Source organism: Aythya ferina (genome assembly GCF_964211825.1).
Source record: "Aythya ferina genome assembly, chromosome: 10".
Lineage (NCBI taxonomy): Eukaryota > Metazoa > Chordata > Aves > Anseriformes > Anatidae > Aythya > Aythya ferina.
Genome location: NC_140306.1, coordinates 677,312 through 695,768, shown reverse-complemented (window position 1 = coordinate 695,768; position 18,457 = coordinate 677,312). Strand labels below are relative to the sequence as shown.

The following is an 18,457-nucleotide window of genomic DNA, read 5'->3' as shown; positions in this document are numbered from 1 at the left end:
TAAATGCGTTAAGTCTTTACGGTTAATTTGTTGCTATAAACACTTAGGCCTATATAAAATTTAAATGCATTTTTAGAGCTTTTCCAGTAGTGAGGAGTTATACAACACTCACTGGAAGAGAGTCTAAACAACCATCTGGAATCATAAAGAGTAGCTGGCTTACTTCCTGCTCCAATTAGAGAAACTACGGCTTTACGTCAGCTCCCGAAGGAGCTGGGCTAACACATTTCCTCAGAGGACTACGTGACACGGTTGCTTCCATGCATGCACCAGGCAATGATGGTGCATGATATCGTTTCTTACCTTTGTGTGTGTGTGTATGCACACAAACACACACAGATGCACAGATCTGTACATATTTAATTAACTGCAAGTATGAGTTCAGTGAAGTCAGACATCACATGCTTAATATTAAAAAAAAAACACTAGAAAGTGTAGTATTTCAATAAAATCTGAATTAAGTGAACAAAATATTCTGGTTGTTTATTTATAAATACCTTTTACTGTGTGCTCAGGTTACATGCTACAAACTGCTGTGAAGTTTCCAAATATTTGTCAAATCACAGGATTGGGGAAATCGACCAACAAGTTGGAAAAGGTTTTCTGGAAATCTTTCAAGAAGGTGCATAGCAACTCAGTTGACTTTGTATCAGAAATTACATGACAAACTATGTTACAGGAACAGTTGGGAGATTTTAGTGTAAACCATGAAACTGGACAGCAACTGGACACCAGTTCTCTTGGGTTTGCTTTAAAAGTTTCAAAAAAAAAAAATCCTATTTGCTAGAAGCCAGCAGACAAATATTGTGAAAATACAGCCCCAGTGCAATAACTTTATACACAGATAACAGTGTTTGTGTTTGTTTAAAACACAGTAAGAAAACCAGCCCCAAATCCTCAATCTCCGCACACCATCCCTGTGCTCCTGCGGCTTTCTTTCAGGAAACGGATAAATGGTGTGCAACTCCTACATGCTGGCAGGGTTTTCTTCCTCCGTTACCCATGTGTCTCCTCCTGCTGCCCATTCCCCCTCCGAAGCCAGATCCGCCAGATGAGCCATGAGCAGTTACTGCGGCAATAACTGCTGAGCACTGATGGGGCTGCATGGGAGAAAAACACCACCGGCGGAGCCTAGCAGACACCCTTAATACATAGACATTTAGTCATAAAGATAAAAAGGAAAAAAAAAATCCGAAAATATACACAAAGCTCTGGTGCCATATGGAGAACGTTATTTTGAAACAAAATGGATTTTAAAGTTGTGTGTGCAATTTTAGAAACTTGTCTGTGGTTCCCTAGGAACTTTTATGAACTGCTGAATAAATCTATCTCATTACGAGCGTTACTCAACAGAGCAGTTTCAATTGGGAAATAAAGCCACCTAAAATTAAAAGCAGTAACTGCATATATAGGGACCAATCAAAATTAATGCAGAGATGAAACAATCCCACCGCTTACAATACCTGAAGAGGAGCAAGTGCAGCCCAAATCCCAGCCCCATGTACAAGTGCTTGGGGAGAAGGCCAGGGAGCCCTGAGACACAGCAGGAGTTCTTATTTCACTGCTAAATCTAATATGAGACACTCAAAGGAAGATCATGGTAAAGCACATTGTAGAAACAATGGTGGATGGAAAAAGTTTTGAAATCTAGTGGGGTTTTTTACTCTGAAAAATTTAATTCTGTCAAAAACTCATTTTTGGTACACAAACTGGCTGCCCAAGGAATGAGTTACACTTCTGAATCCTGTCTTCAAGCTCCGGTTACATTAAAAATAGAGGTAGAGGGATATTTTTGTGTGTTTAGTCCCCTAAAATAGAAAAAGAACAGGTTTGATGCCTGAACATCATGTACTTTCTTGCCTTGAAAAATATACTCTTCTTATCATTTATCACTATGTTTGTCACAGCAAAACAATAAAAGTGAAAAGATTTGGCTACCACTCAGAACAATAATGCAAGCTCATAATTTGCGTTTGTATTTCACAGTTCATGCCTACCAAACTATTTGAAAACTGAGCACAAAATGTACTGGAATTACCTGCCACCTTAGGATGTGCGTGTATATAAAACTGGGCTATCAATGCAAGAGCCATCGGAGCCTCCCAGTGAACCAACTCTTACTGTTCTTGTGCTGACAGACTGAGGATACAGGCACATCGCTGTACAAAACCACGCTGCAGGGCTATGAACCTCTCAGCTATGGCTAAAATGTCCTTTGTTTCCAGATTTCTTCAAACAATTCCACGTTCAAGGCAGTCACTCGCTGAAATAATTCTCTGTATCTAGTCTGCTAAACAGCAATTTCTTTAAAAAAGCCCAAGCAATCTCTTGATTTTGAGTTGAAGTTATTATACACCTTTTTTCCCCCATGCAGACAGGAACTGGTTTGCTAATTAAAAAATTCTTAAACATGCAGTACACTTGAAAAAAATCAAAAGCCATTTTTGAACTATTTATTGAAATACTGAATATTTACCCCAAAAGAATATTGACCATCGATATTAAATTTACACAGCAATACCATTAGCGTTCAGAAACATAACTGCTCAAGATGTAAAAGGCTGACAACCATGGTGACAGGGTGGGAAGAGGTTTCATTTCTGAGACTCATTCATGTCTACAGGTTGGAAAAAAAAGTGCAGATCATGACTCCAATCACAAGCATTTCCCCAGCCCCAGGTTAGTTTCTTCTGGGCACTTATACACAGCCGAGGGTAAACTATTCTTTTCTAGACCATCATTTGGATTTTACTCTTCTCCCTCCCCCCCTTTTAAAAAAATTTAATATAAGCACACCACCTTAAAATAGGGAGAAGAAAGCTGACGTAAGTGTGAATAACATGTCTCGTTCTAAAAATGAAAGGAGCAAATGTCTCTTTGAATTGTTTATTTTATGGCAGATTAAGTTCCTTCTTGGCTGCATGGTGAACAGCCAGTGTCCTTTAATCAGTCCATCTTGCTGTGCATTATGTACTTAGCTCTGGCACGTGCACGGTGCTTTTTTTTTTTTGCCTTTTCTTTTCTTTTTTTTTTTATGCTAGCATGAACTGCAGGATCTTTCATTTACCAATGTCGTTTGAAGGTGAATATCCAGCCACAAGCAGCGAGGAAAAGTTTTTCTCAACCTTTCTATCCTGCTTCCACCTCCCCTTCCAAGAGTTTAGGCTGCCTGCAATAAGCAGCATTAGCTTGCTGCTGGAGGGGCCGTGAGTCTTGTGTAACATCCCGGGGCAGCTGCTTACCACGCTCTTCCCTGGCTTGCCTGTACCTCCTCTTCAGATCACACACTGCAGGCACCACCGAGCTCTGCTTCATCTCCCTGTCTTTGGAGGTTTGCCAGCCTTGGACCTTCCCAGGACTCCTTCCCCACAGAGGGTCCTCACCTATACAAAACCTTCCATGGGTTCCGCTGTGCCAGTGTTTTCCTTGACTTTTTCCAGGCTATCTTGGCTGTCAACAGCCTCCTCCGCAGCTCAAGAGCATGTCTTTGAGGCTTTGTCATCAGAAAGGGAAGAGATCTGCTGGATCACTCTTACCAGTCTGGCCACAGACTTGTGACTACAGCCTGATGTCCCTGGACACACGCCGCATGCCGTGACTTTCCCCCGAGGCCATCGGCTCTTGCTGTTTGAAATGACTTCTCCGGGACTCTGCCAGGCCTCGCTGTTCTCTGCCCATATGTTATAGCTCACAGTTTTTGGAAGAAAGGTATGAATTAACAACATAGCAGAGAAGTATCATCATCCTTCCACAATGGCCTCGTATGAGGCCAAAAAAAATCAAAGATGAACTGCTCCCATCTAACATTGTTCTGTTCATCTTCTCTGAGCCAAAGCAGCACAAGATTTATTAAGTCAAAATTGTACCAAGAACTGAGAAAGACAGCTTTCCTCCCGATGAAAACAGATTTCATGTACTGCCTTCATGTGCCAGGGATGGGCAGCCCAGGGCTCAGGACGATGCCTTCTTTAAACCCAGGCTGAGTCAGCTGCCAGGGCAGGAACCCACAGAGCTTTTTCAGCTGTCCTGCCCTGTCAGCACCCCGCCAAGCCGGTGCCTACCGAGAGGTTTCCAGAGGGTGCTGCCATGCAGGGACCTCCCGACTGCCGGCAGCTGAAGCACAGCTCCCTCGGTACGTCTGCTCCAGCTGCTGAGCTGAAGCTCACGCTCTGCAAAGCGCCTAAAGCCAGGAGTAAGCGACCAGCTAAATGCAGGTCTTAGATCCTGATGGGCAGCTTCTCAGCTCAGTGCCCGAAAGCCACACTTACTGCAAATGAGGCCCCTTGCTTGGGCAAGAACCTCGCCTGGCAGAAGCTGCAGCGGCTCTGTGTATCCCAAAGGCAGAGAGATTTATACAAGCTACACATACAGCACTGCTCAGCCAGGGCTTCAGAATTAAATCCCCGTGTTTCACCGTACGACGTGATACCGTTCGGACGAGGCCACCAAGACGAATTGTCAGCTGCTGCAAGTCCTCCACTCCAGTCATCAGGAACTGACATTTTCTTCTAACACCAAAGTTTTAAAGAGAAGTAATTTTTTTTAATGGCTGAGTGTTATCCCAATTTTATAAAATCCTTTTAATAGAACGTTTCCTCTATACGGCTCATTAACTGGCTTATCATTGTCCTACCTAGCCTCTCTTCAATTCTCCTATTGTTTAAACAGTTGCATAAAACTTGGCTTCAGTCCCGGAAAGTAAAAGAACGCAGTGGGACTATTTATACGGAGCACTGAAGTTCCGTGAAAGCTTTATATACAACTTCATAGCTGTTAAAAAGTATCTTCTAGAGGTCAAGGTTTTGTTTTGCTGCTTATTTGTTATGAGCATTTTGCTAATTTGCGGTGACCATCCATTTATGCCAAGACCAAACCTGTCCGGATCGCTGCTGTAGCCTGTCCCTTTTTTCCAGCAGGTGCAAAGTTTCCATTTCCTCAGTTAAAGGAACGACTTCTGGATAATACCTGCACGGTAGCGATTACTATAAAACGCATTCATTTGTAATATTGACCAACTGCTCCCTTAGCTGTACAATGCAGAAATTCAAATATTTATATCAGATTGAAAAGAGGCAGGAGTTCTTATAAACAACTGAATACAAGAATCATTAATTTACTTGCAGCATGTCTCATAAAACAAGCCTGTCAGCTCTCTGATTTAAGGCTGTTCTGTTTCGTTCTATACACCACCCAAAATCCTAATTTTCTTTTAATCCATCATAGTATCAGCCCTCCGTTTAGAAGTGCTCTCTCCATAAAAGTGCAGCACACAGATTTGGACTTCCAAATATATTTCAAGTTTTGACATTTCAATGTGAAAAAAGTTCAGCCTTGTCAAAGGATATCCTCTTATTATCAGAAATAAAATGTAAGCCTCAGAAAACCATTTCTTGGTACAATAGCACAATGGTACTGAACACCCCCCAAATCTAAACCATTCATTTTTTTTCTTTTTTTTTTTTTTTTTAATCTGTGCTCCATTTATTTGCATTAAACTTAAAGCATTAACCCCATGGCAGCCAGAGAGTGACAAAAATACAGAATATAATAGGAAAAAAACTTCTGAAAACTTCTGAACTTCTTTGGTGAACTTCTTGAGCGGTGCAGTAGCTAGCTTTTAAGGTTAAGCAAACTGCCCTAAATTGAAATAAAAATAAATAAACATGCACCACTCATACAAACTAGGGGATACGTACAAAGTAGGAAAGCAAAGAAAAAATCCCACAGAGATTGTGAAAAAACAATTCTTTGCAGACTCTGGTAATTCTGGTCCTGTTCCACAGGAGCTGAATTTAAGAGAAAGCCACAGGGAGCTATTAAGCACGTTTTTGGGTTTGTTTTGTTTGGTTGGTTGGTTGGTTTGGTTTTTGTTTGGTTTAGTTTTTTAAAGAAGGTCCAAATATCTGTGATGTATACCCACCAGTCTTTACAACTGTGAGATCCTGTGTTTGGTTCAAGAAATCTATGGAAATACTTCACTTGGAAAGAGTGAATACATAAAAAGAAGGAATAAACAACCTTGTCTCGAGCCAGACATAACGCAAACAAATGCACTTTCCAAGAAAGTCTGCCAACTTGTTTCATGAAAGTACGTTCAAACCATTAGTAGCTGCTACATGCTAATATCCTTTAGCAAGCTTTCCTACAGTCTCTTAGACACTCTTTCATCCAGACTTTAGGATAATAAAAATACGTCTGCCAACAGAGAAAGGTGAAGAACGAGAACTTAACCGTAATGTCAAAGGCTGCAGGGAAGGTCAGTCAGGATGTCCTTCATACACCAAACTGGCAGTGAAACAGATTTAATGACTCCTTGGATGAGCTAATAAAAGAAAAACTCTCTCACTCTGTCAGATTAAGATTCCAGATTTTCCAAGGTCCTTCATGCCAAAAGGTTGGATTGCATTCAAAAAAATAAATTGAGTAAAGCAGTGAAGGACAGGAACATCTCACTCAGATTTTGGATGAAAAACAAGCTAAGGGCAGCTATTTTATGGAACCAAAACAACAATCAGCACTCTGGGGCAGCTGTACCAGCAGCACAGTGCAGATGAGGCAGCTCCATCTATCATCTGTTCACCTGTCAAATGTGACATCCAGTGCAAACCTGCAGGAGCTGGCCTTGCACGAGCCCTGCGAGAGAGCTTCTGCCTGGGTTCCCGGCCACCACCACCACACAGACCAGACGTGAGGCTCCGGCCACATCACACCTCCCCAGAGGCATCTGGCAGCAGCAGAACAGCCACAGCCCAAGCTGCAAATTGGGAAGTTGAGGTTTCAGCGTGTAAAAACAGCCACTGGAACGAAGCATCACGGCCAGCTTCTGCCCCCTAAGTGAAGGGCCCAGTGCCCAGCATGCTGCTTCACGCACAGCTGGTGTAATCACCGAGTTGTTTGTTTTTTTCCCCCCAGTATCTTCCTAGGCTTTCATTCACATTTTCTTTAACATTTACCTTGCTGAAAGGCAACGTTAGTCCCCTTGCTGACTTTTAAAAGCACTTTGTGAATCAAAATGAATTAAAAAAAAATGCTTCTTTTAAATCTTTCAACAACTAAACTGTTATTTGAATAAACACTGATGAAGCAACCCACTGGATTCTTCTTCATATTTGCAGAACAAGGAGGCAGAGGCACATGCTATGGGTGTAATATATGGGAAATTGAGAAAATGTTACTCCTAGCTTAGCTGTCAATCTGCTACATCACCTTCAGCTACTTCCTCTCAATATCTCCCACTTCCAAAAATAAGCAACCTTTCTCCTCCTAATAATGCAGACCTGCAAAGGGTGCCTCCTCCTCTCCCTTCTGTTATCAGTATGATAGTGAGATCACTTTCTTAGAGAATGGCGACAGCTCTCTTGCTTTTAGACACATACCAAAAGAACAGTTATCCTAGATTTCTTCCCTTTTCCTCCAGAAACTGGGATCATAGCACCAGGTATTGCAAATGGATGTTTAAGCACTGATCACGATTATCACTGACAATTGGTAAAGTATTAGATAGCAAATTATGAAGTAAATATCTTCAACAGATATGAAGTCTATCTTCAAAACCTAGATACACCTTATCAGCAGTAACAGCTGAGTGTCTTTTCTATAAAATCAGCACTGAGCTACCAAAACCACAAAACCTTACATTGCTTATAAAGCATTTCTTGATCCTTCATTTCCTGTTTGAATAAAGCAAACTTCAGTAAGCAAAATTAAACACATGAAGAAAGTGAATGGATGCTAGGACTTCAAGATCAGTGATGTTCTTCCAGTGACTCCCGGTAGTGGGTCATTTAAATTCTATTTCTCACAGCACTGTTCAGCTCAAAGAGCTATTAAGACTTCAGTTATATCAATTTTTGGTCTTCTCCAAATAAATCCTTAAACAGAAGGGAAGATGATGCAGGAAAAAAGAAACACCAAACATTCTCCTGATCCAACAGACATTTTGCTGGCTGTTTCTGTACCAAAAGGAACATTTGCACTATCAGCCCTCTATCAGGCCGTTACATGCAGAATTCACTAAATAGTTTCCTGTTTCAGCTGCATCCCTCAAGCAACTGAGCAGACAGAGAAGAGTAAATCAGTAACCACAGCTGAGGAACCCCTCTGATGAAGAATATAAATATACAGGGCCCAACATCACTAACAAAGTTTTTCCATATTTGAATTAATTGAGTACAAACCAGCAGGAATAAACTCTTCCTCACTAACCTGCTTGTTGATCCAGATGACTGTGAGAATGCAAGAGAGACTGGTCTCTGGCCTTCCTCTGCAGAATGGGGGTCGCTGCTTTTGCCATCAGGAGTTTCTGCTTTGACTATCTGGGCTTCTCCAAGGATGGCAGTTGAGTTATGCTCTTTAAGATCTTCTTCTACCAAGAAAAAAAAAGTAGAGATTGGAAAGTACGACAAAGCAAAATATTATTATTTTTTTTCAGTCTAGAGATAGATTTTAAGAAAAACAAATGTTTTAAAAATATTAGAAAACCAATGCCTCATTCCCACTTATTTACTTCCCCAAACTCTGTTTCAAAGGTTTTAATTTCTTTTCCTGCCACAGTAAAAAAAAAACCACATCACCAACAGCAACAAAAAAGCAACAACAAAAAGCAACCTCTAAGAACCAGAGACTGCAACAGAGACATTCCATTGCTATGAGTTTCACATGCAGACAAAGAGAGAGAATTAAAGGGTAAGGATATTTGTCACATTTCATAAGATGAAACTGTTTCAGAAATTAGCAGACACTTAATGAGACAGCTCCTTTCTCTGGGTCTTGCTACCAGATCACTTCAGCCATTGCACAAGACAGCTTGATAGCTTGGAAGTTTTACAGACCAAGTTACTAAGCTTGTTTTCAACAAAAGAAACATGATTTATTTCTTTATGCATCTACAAAAGATTAAATGTTAATCTATATAATTGTCATTCCCATTTATCTTTACAGGAAAAAGCATTTCTAGACAACACAGCTAACAAACTGTAAAAACATTCTCATTTTTTTTGTATCAAATGTTTTTATCTATTAGAAGATGAACAAGAGTTCTCTCAAAAGATGCCTTCTACCTCTCCACATAGAGAATAAATATGGAGCAGAAAGCACAATACAAAAAGATAAGCTGTTCTTATGGCCTACCCACAAATATTTTCAAATGAGTTATTTAAGTAGACAGTTGCGAGGAGCATTAAAACCACACCGAGACTCAGCTCGTTGATAATCCTTCTTGAGGCAGTCCAGGAGAGGGGGCAGAAGACTTCTGGGAACTAACTTACACTGCTGCTCAAACCACTTCAACCTTTTTACCTCTGCAGAAACTGTTTTTGACAGAAGAGGCCACACAGAGCTGTAATTACCACGTGGAAAAGCTAAACAAGCTTTGAATTCAGCTAGGGTTTGTCCTTTCCCTTATGCTGAGTATTGATTAGCAGGCAAATTTCTGCCTGTAGAAAACGAGCAGATTGTCAGAACAGCAAGCCCGCTGTCTAACTGATGTAACAGTACTGGAATTAACATGTGAAAAATAGCAAAGACCCTGGGCAGTAATGATACCCAAAATGTACCAAAAATGTTTATCAAACTCTTACAGTACCTCCCTTAGGCAATGCAAAACCTGCATGTTTAATAGTTACAAAATACAGGCTGGAAATCAACTATTTAATTTTAAAGATGCAAATCAAAATCAGGTAAATCAGGAAGGGATGATTAAAACATCATCGGAATAGAGCAAGAGTTTGCGAAAGGTTTAAGTTACATCCACCAATACTACAGTGAAGAGCAACGGGAGATAGAAAGGTTTAGAACAAAAAAAATAAAAATACATTTTAATTCTGTACAATTCTACCATGTACTTCCGTGAGAACAGGAAATACAGCGGGGAAGGAATGCATACGAAGCTGTTCTCAGTAGTAATGCTTTCAAATTGCAAGCCAGTAACTCACTGCTGGTTTTCTTTCTTCCACTATTATCATTTCCAATTTAATAAAAAGGAATTTGCTGTTAACGAAGATGATGGAGGAAATGGGCTGTAGGCATTTGTTCTTTCACCCCTAAATATTTTTTTGTTTGTTTTTTTTAAGTGGTTTACAAAGAGTCAATCACGTGCAGACGTTTGGCATAGACCTAGGAACTGCAATTTCAAAGCTTGTTGAAAGCTCAGTGCACAGGAAGCATAACAAACATTTTGCAGATTTGTCAGCACCATCTGAGGTGCTCTTGTCTACTTCAGCCAACACGCTGCAGGGTGATAGGACTGATCTAGTTATTTTCTACCTGAGCACTCCTTTGCAAAAGCTGTGTGGTTTTACCTTAGCTTCTCAAAGTTTACACTTCAGAGCACAAAGAAAAAGGCTGCATGGAAGCTGCAAGAAACTCAGAGTAGCCATCCTCTCCACAGACCCACAGCTACAAATTAATATTTCGGTCTGTGATCCCATTATCTAACCACACATTGCTTCTGTCTCTGCTACAGATGAGGGACATCACTGTAAATTATGTCAAATGAGATAAACTTGACATTCCTTAACTTTTACCCTTCATATGGAAAGGATTATGCGTTGCATCAAGGTCTGCATGAAATGATAAGGATAAAATTCATACTACTTTATTGGTATTTTCATTTATTTTTATTCTTGAGTGCTCTGCTAGAGGTGACAGCACAGGAAACAGACACATACCAAAGACTAATTCAGTTCAACTCAGGAAGGGCAGGGATTTGTGAGGGCCAGTGCAGACCGAGCTGCTGCATTTTCCCAAGGACACAGGCAGAACACATCCAGCTCTGGCCAATGGATTCTCTTTGAAGCACAGCACAGTTCTGCAAATACGAGGCTGAGGAATGCTCTAAATCACATTCTAAGATAAATGCACACTGCCGCAGCACCCACTACCATAAAACAAATGAGACTGAAAAAGCCTATAGGGAACAAGATAAAAGCACACAGGGGTATTTCTTCGGTGCTGTTGGTAGTGAAGATTACAAATGCGCTGGATGCTGCTCTGAACTCATAAAGCACATCTGCAGAGCTGAGTAACTGCAGCTGTGCATCCCCACTTCTCACTGTATTAAAGGATACAGTGAGAATAAATACAAAATGAAGCAAGTTTAAAAAAAAAAAAAGAGAGAGAAGCAACGTACTCTTCAAACATTCTAAAAGATGCTGAAATATTTTACTCCTTCAGGCTGAAGACAAAACCCACTTGTCCCAATCCACACCAACACCTTCCCAGTTCCCAGTTACTGGCTCCTTGTCACAGTAATGAAGCAGGAGGGCAGGCAATGTCCATGAGCACCCTCAGTCCAAAGGTACCAATTGCCACATGCCCACTATCAGCAACTTTGGTGGATCTGCATCAGAACCAGACCTCATTTACACCTGCTACTTAAATTATGCATCTAAAATACAACACACACATGCACCGTCACATTAAAATCCAATTCTAATTTATTATGGGTTGTGTTTAAGTATCACATTAGAATCAATGGCAGTCAATCTTTCTAAGGTTTGTTTGATTTTTATGTTTGTTTGTTTGTCTGTTTCCCTTAAGGACTGGGGAGAAGAACAATGGGAGGAAAGAACATTTCTCCAGGAAACCCACTGATTAGTATGGGTCAAGGGGCACGTGGTGGAGAAGGATTACGTGATTACATAAAACATTACTAACCTGTGCCTGCTGCCAATTCTTTAACAATTGGTTCTTCTTTGATTTCAGCACTCTCCGTTTTCCTCTTACTTTTCTTCCACCGATTATTTACTTGATCCACTAAAAATTGAAATTCATTTCTGTGCTTTTTTCCTGAAAGACAATAGTGCATTACTATGCAACGAGCTGACTGGTCATTGCCACAGAACTTCCGAAGCATACACCATAAGAAGTGAAAAGGCTATGAACAGAAATAAACACAAAATACTGGATTAAAAACATTTTTCTTTCATCAAAAAAGTTTCATATTCTACTACCAATCCAAATCAGTGCTTACGCTTTTGGTTACCCAGTAGTCCAGAACACTTGCACAGATTAAAACTTATTTTGTTGCACAGTAGAACTGTGTTTGTTTCTTAGTATCTGGTTTTGTTTGTTTGTTTTCCCTGAAATTAAGTATTTCAGTTACCATTGTAGTAACTTCTAATATCAATGAAGAACTCAACTCCTTTTGGGCACCAGGACTGCATCCACACATGATCTCTCTCTCCTGAATCAGAACAAGGGTCTGTGCTGCTCAGAGGATTCATTTGCAATTAAGAGCAGATTTTTCACTTCTGTGTCACTCACCAAATCCAAACAGGCAACAGCCCATCAGCTTTGGATGCTCGGAGGCCTGTGTAACTGATGCTTGCCATTTCAAAATATTTTGCCAAGAGACAACAAGCATCTATTCCAAAATGGGAAGCGCTCCGTGTGTCCCTGCGTGCAGCCTGGATGCGGGACGTGGCCACGGGGACTGGCTGCTCCCTCCCCAGCTCTTCCAGTCGGCGGGGGCAGACGGTGAGCGAGGTGCCCCGAGCTGGCACCAGCCTGGGGAACTGCTTGGTACTGCGATGCCAGGTCACTGCTAGGAGCAATGAAGGGCAAAGGATTTCCAGCGCTTGCCGTGCACTAAATACACAAATGCCAACCACACAGCAACATTTTGGTGCCGTCTTCTTCCCCACAGTACCCACAGATCTGGCAGACTGGCCTTGCTGCTTGACAGGGGTGTCCTCAGTTAACCGCAACACTGAGCCTGTTTGACCATTCTTCCTACAAATCTCCCAGTTTAACCTAATCACATTTCTCTTTTAGGGCCCTGGAAATCACAGGTATGCCAGGACTCTCCAACAGAGCACTTCTCAAAAGCAACGGGCCCAAACAGAACTGTGGTTGGAGCCGCACGCTGCAGCGTTACAGAGGGTAATTACGGGGATTCCTTCGAGCTGTGAGCAGAAAGCAACACGCTGCCCAACCCCAACGTGCAGGGAAGCCCAGGTAGGAATTTTGAAATTTCTTATTCTAAGCTGATTTACCTTCCAGTTGTAATTTATGAAATCCAAAATCCCAGTTCTTTGCTTTTTGAGACCGTTCGGTATGTGACCGACCCTGCTGACCAAGCAAAGCCCCATGCTCCCAGAAGTGCACTTTTCCCAATCACATAACAAAAGCAAGTGAAAGATTCTACCCCCATGCTGCTAGCCCGGCTGTCACACCTCGTATTTTATCACCTTATAGTAGAGTTTGTCCTCCCTACTACAGAGAACGAGTGCAATCTCACAGCTACTCTGTCAGCTGCTTTAACGTAGCTTTGGATTTTTCCCCTGCTTCTGCGGTAAAGCAATTTCTGAAGACTTTGTATCATGGTTATTATGGTGTGGTTTTTTTTGATTGAGATCCTCTAATCACAGCTAATTGCTCTTTGGCATGTTCTTTGCCCTTTTGGTCATTCAGCATGTTTTAAGTAATCCTCTGCTATTTGCTCAGAGCAGTGTTGTTTCCTATCTAGATTACTCACAGGCTGGGAAAATACGCGGTCTCCTCAGACAGACGATGTGATTACCTCATGCTCACCGGGCACGAGGAGAACACATCGTTTTTCTGACAGAATACACCAACTTCTCCTCTAACAGCATATCTGTCTGCAGCTACCCACGGCTAGCATAGCACGAAAGTCTATCAGCCCATACACGGTTTTATATCGATGTATTACAGTGAAGACAGCAAATATCAATTTATTTGGAAGGACTTTCAACAAAAAGTCACTCTCAGAAACAGATCTGTCCTTTTGAGAAAAACAGATTAATTCGGCTAAAGCCTTTAGCCTACAGAGAAAGCACTGCAAATGTTTCCTGTGCAAAGGCACAAGGGGCTGATGGACATCGTGAACGTCCTCGTGGCAGAGCTGCTGCTTCCAAGGCAGGAGAAGGCGAGCAGAGCACAGCCCCTGCTGCACGCTCCCTGCTGCCTCTCCAAAGTCTGGCCAGGCCACCAGCCACGGAGATGTCAAAGCTGCTTTGACTATAAAATCCCAGCCTCGCTAGGGAACACTTCCCAGTTCCTCGCTGAATGGGAATTGAGGATTCTGGGGGCGAGGAGAAACCACCCTGCTCCCCCCAGCACCCCAGCAGAGGGCTCGCAGTGCACGCACAGCCCGCCAGGAGACTGCTGTTCTGCCGACCTCTGCAAGGGGCAACGTCAAGCAGCTCGAGGACGGAGCATGCCTTGACCTTTTGGCAGGGTCTGGCTCCCCTGCGGGCCCTGCAGCCTCCTGCAGCCAGGCACATCTTCCCAGCAGCAATGGGATGGGGACAGGGACAGGGACAGGGCAGGGCAGCTCCTCAAGGACAGGACATCACCCACTCAGCGCTGCGTCTGACCTGCAGCGTCCCCTGCTGCACCCACGGGAGGGGAAACTGCACTACAGCAGAACGATATCAAGTTCTGCCCCACACAAGAAAAAAATTAAATGATTTTCCCACGTACTGTCTCAAACTTACTCCCTTTCTGCATAGCTGAAGACACCACATAAGGTCAACAGCTCCTTGTAATAAAAAGTTCTTGTCCTGGGTGCTCGTAGCTGAAGCCCTGGACGTTTATTACGTAATTCCTTTGGTGCTTCAGTTTTTCCAGTATTACTATTTTTTGTCGCTTTGTTCTGTGCTGTAACTACAAGGATTTTCAAGTTAAAAAAGAAATGTCCTGGCAATACAAGGCACTGTTAAATACAACATAAATCGCAGCTGTGCTGCAGCTACATGCCGCGCACATTTTGTAAAACTACAGGTACTTCAGTAACAAACCATCGCAGATGTAATTAAAAATATTTAAAACACAAGACATAGGTCAGTAAGCATCCGAATCGCACTGCAAATTATGACTTATACACTGGAAGAGCAGCAGAATAATTTTTCTGAACAAATATATCTGTTTTTTGTGTGTGTGTACATATATATTAAAAAAAAACAAAAACAACACCTTGATATAAAGGCCTGCCCATGAAAAATGCAGAATGAGGTTGACAGTGGGTTGAAGGGAAAACATCCCACTGCCTACTGCTGAATTCCCAAGGAGCAGAAGGAAGCTGCTGCACAGGACACTGCAGTTAGTTGTACCTTGCAGGCACGTACCGTGGCGGTTGCTCAAGCAGTTTCCACCTAGCATATAAAACAACCACAGGTTCATCAAGCCAAAATATTAATTGGTCTTTCAAAAACACTTCATATACTGGAAAAGAAGAAGAAAAAAAAGAAAAAAAGAAAAAAACACACACACAACACGGGGTTATTTGCAATTTGACAATAGCCTGGAAAATTGTAATGAAGGTAGGAAAAAAATGGGTTTTATCCCAGCTGCTTTACCTTGCTTTACAGCAAGGCTGTTCCATAGCTCCACTCCGTTGCGTGTTTTGTATGGAAATATGGAAATGCACACAAATAAAGGATGCAGTTTTTTTGTTTTGTTTTGTTTTCCACAGAAATCATGTCAGAGTTAAATTAATTCAGCAATTCAGCTGTGAATTAGGGGTTTAGGATATACATGTTGCAAATTAAAAGGGGAAAAACCACCCTTCATTGCCTAATAAAGCTTTTTGAAGTTCAGGAAAAACAAAAAGACAACACCAAAAAAAGCACTTGATGAAGGTTCTTTTAACCTCTAACCGACCTCTAATTTTAACTTCTTTTTCAAGCTAACATTTTCCCTATTGCTTTTACTTGAAATAATTTGCTGACATTAATTAAAATTTACATCTTTGTTCATCATGCTTTACCACTTTTAAAACACATCTTCCTATGAATTTATAATTTTAGACTTTAGATTTTCAATTCAGCTTCCTGAGGCTAATTCATTCACTTAATCGTGATAAATTTCCAAACCATGTTCAATACGACCCGAATGAGCAGGGCATGGTCAGTTGCATGGCATTTGCTCTGCTCTGGGGGTCGACCAAGTCACTGAACTTTGGGTTTGGTCTTTAGAGAGCTATCAAAGGTTCACAGGGAAAAATACCTAGGTGAGGAATTAATCGATTTGTAGGGGTTTTTTGTTTGTTTGTTGTGGTAGGAATAGGGAGTTGTCTGGTTTTTGTTACTGGCTGGGTTGGGGTTTTTGTTTGGGGTTTGTTTTTTTTGCATTACAGTGCTAGAGACTTCTGCACAGCAAGAGAGTAATTATTAACCAGTTACTTGGAATTAGCGGAGAATGTTTCATATTCAAAACCACAAACAGTTTGTACAGTTAGAAAGAAAATATTCTCAAGAAGAGCAGCAAAAAGCAAGGGAAAAGTTTGCTAAAGATTTAGGTCCTTATTTAGCCTTTGCAGAAAACCAACTAAAATCAACAAGACTAAATCTAGCTGCATTATGGAATAATTTATATGCCTGAAGCAACACAAGGAAACACAGGAAATGTGACCATATTGCAGATTTAAATACACCCTTAAGTATAATCAGAACAAGTTGTCCTTTCAGTGCTTTGCTCCTCCATGGCCAAAAGATGAGAAGCTTAACGTTCACTGAATATTGTTTGAGTGTTCCTTGGTTAACCACCATGTTTGAGAGTACAAGCACAGTGCAGGTGAAGTGAAATGAGTGGGTAACAGCAGGAAAGAAACTGCAAATAATATAACAACATTAGGGAGCTACGAATGAATTAATGCTATTTAAACCCTGATGTACAAACACACAAATCACCTGTAAAAATCAGTTTACATGAGCAATTTCAGCAATGAATTACCAAAACAGGATGCAAGTCTTGCAACCTAAATCTCACAAGAGTCTTTGCTTCTGAAATAACCACAAATAAAGATGGTTAGTCAGTTAGATGGTTCCACAGAGAGGCAAAACACAAAGCCCAGCACAAACAAGGGTGAAATCTCTCAAGCAAAGCATAATCAGCTTTCCCTGCAGTCACAACTGCTTTTCTGTATTTCAAAACCTGGGTTTTAAGAATCACACAGACTCTTACACCGAGCAGGAAACTGAAACAGAACTCCTCAGCAGCCTGGGCAGCAACAGGACTCTGCCGCCCACATGCCCAGCACTGCTTGGGTCTCAGGGAGTCCTTCCAGAGTTCTGCTCCTTACGCTGCCCACGGGTTCCCAGAGAAACCACACAACTGTGCATTGTGCATCCAGGGAGGCTGACAGGAAAACTCTGCTGCTCTTTATATCCAGCGAACACCGAGGAGGACCAGAAGGTAAGCAGAAAGGGCATAAATGGAGGTGTCTCAAGGAGGCTTCCCCCTCAATTTTACCCCCGCCTGACAGTGAGCTTTCTCTCTTAACAGAGACTGTTTCAAAGAGGAAATTTCAGCCCAAATAAGAGAACTTTCAGCTTTCATCTATTAAACTGAGGGGCATGGGGAATAAACAGGTGTGTGTCCATGTGTGTGTTTTAGCACAGAGGGAAAAAAAAAAAGATGACTTAATGAGGAAAATGAAGTGAAACTTGCATATTACTTACGATATCCAGAGTGGATCTTGTCTATTTCTTCCTCTGTCTGATCCTTTGTAAAGGTCAAGCTCTACGGAAAGCACATGAATGTTTATTTACAAAGAGAAAAAGCTGATAAAGCTGCAAACTTTAAAACTACAGACTTAAGTGGACGAAGGCTCAGCCATTCATTCCCCCGCCCACTAGTTCTTACTACCTCATCTGCAGTGATGTAATATAAAGTAATACACAAATATATAAATATATAAAGTACTATACATTTAAAGTACGTATACATGCTGTCTTGCTTTGCTTTCACAAAGACAACGACACGAAGCCAAACTGCCCCACGTAACATCCAGCGTGTGTGGGCCAAAAAGTACTTCCTAATACTGTGCAATAAATGTGCACCAAAAGTCACAAAAGTATCATATGTCATGGGAAAAGAACAGGCACTATTGCTAATATGGAAACAAGGAATTTGTTAGATAAATCCTAGAGAATTCTAGGAAGCAAAATATTCCCCGCACTACCATGGAGGGTCAAAATCTTCCAATATGACCAAGAGGAACATTTCTCAAGAATCTTCATTGTAATCAAAAAAAAAAAAAAAGGTCTTACTTAAGTGGTTTGGCCATAGGGACATCAGCAGTACACTAAGAACTGCCCGTGACAAAAGACCGATATGAGAAAGTCGTGATTAGAAGATGGTACATGCAAAGTCCAACACGCAGTTGGGGAACCTGGGAGCTGCCACAGTAACATGACAGGCAAACGTGCTCAGTGCCCACACTACGATTTCTCCTATCCACCCCCCACCTGGGAATGAGGATAATTAGCTTACACTTTCACCAGCTTTATTAACTTCAAGCTGAACCCGAATCTTCTCATTCTTTTCCAGCTCTTTAGCAATCTCTGCAACTGTTTGAAAACACAAGAAACAGATCGTTAAAACAGGAGCTGTTAGAGTGTTCCCGACACTAAATGAAACTACTGTTAACTTAAATCACAGAGACAAACCCGCCTTAGCTTTCCAACAGTGAAACTCGGGCTCAGATCCCAAG

At 41.5% G+C, this 18,457-nt stretch overlaps 1 protein-coding gene across 2 annotated transcripts in view; it reads right to left on the bottom strand.

The window, feature by feature from the left end:
- RAD18 (RAD18 E3 ubiquitin protein ligase) overlaps positions 1 to 18,457 on the bottom strand; it is a 43,763-nt gene that overhangs the window by 9,109 nt on the left and 16,197 nt on the right. For both annotated transcript variants that reach the window (XM_084530972.1, XM_084530973.1), the window contains exons 8-11: positions 18,238 to 18,314; positions 17,424 to 17,484; positions 11,656 to 11,787; positions 8,206 to 8,365 (exon numbers count right to left, since the gene is read on the bottom strand). In XM_084530972.1, coding sequence (XP_084387098.1) covers positions 8,206 to 8,365; positions 11,656 to 11,787; positions 17,424 to 17,484; positions 18,238 to 18,314 — 430 coding nt within the window. The remainder of the gene's footprint in view (positions 1 to 8,205; positions 8,366 to 11,655; positions 11,788 to 17,423; positions 17,485 to 18,237; positions 18,315 to 18,457) is intronic.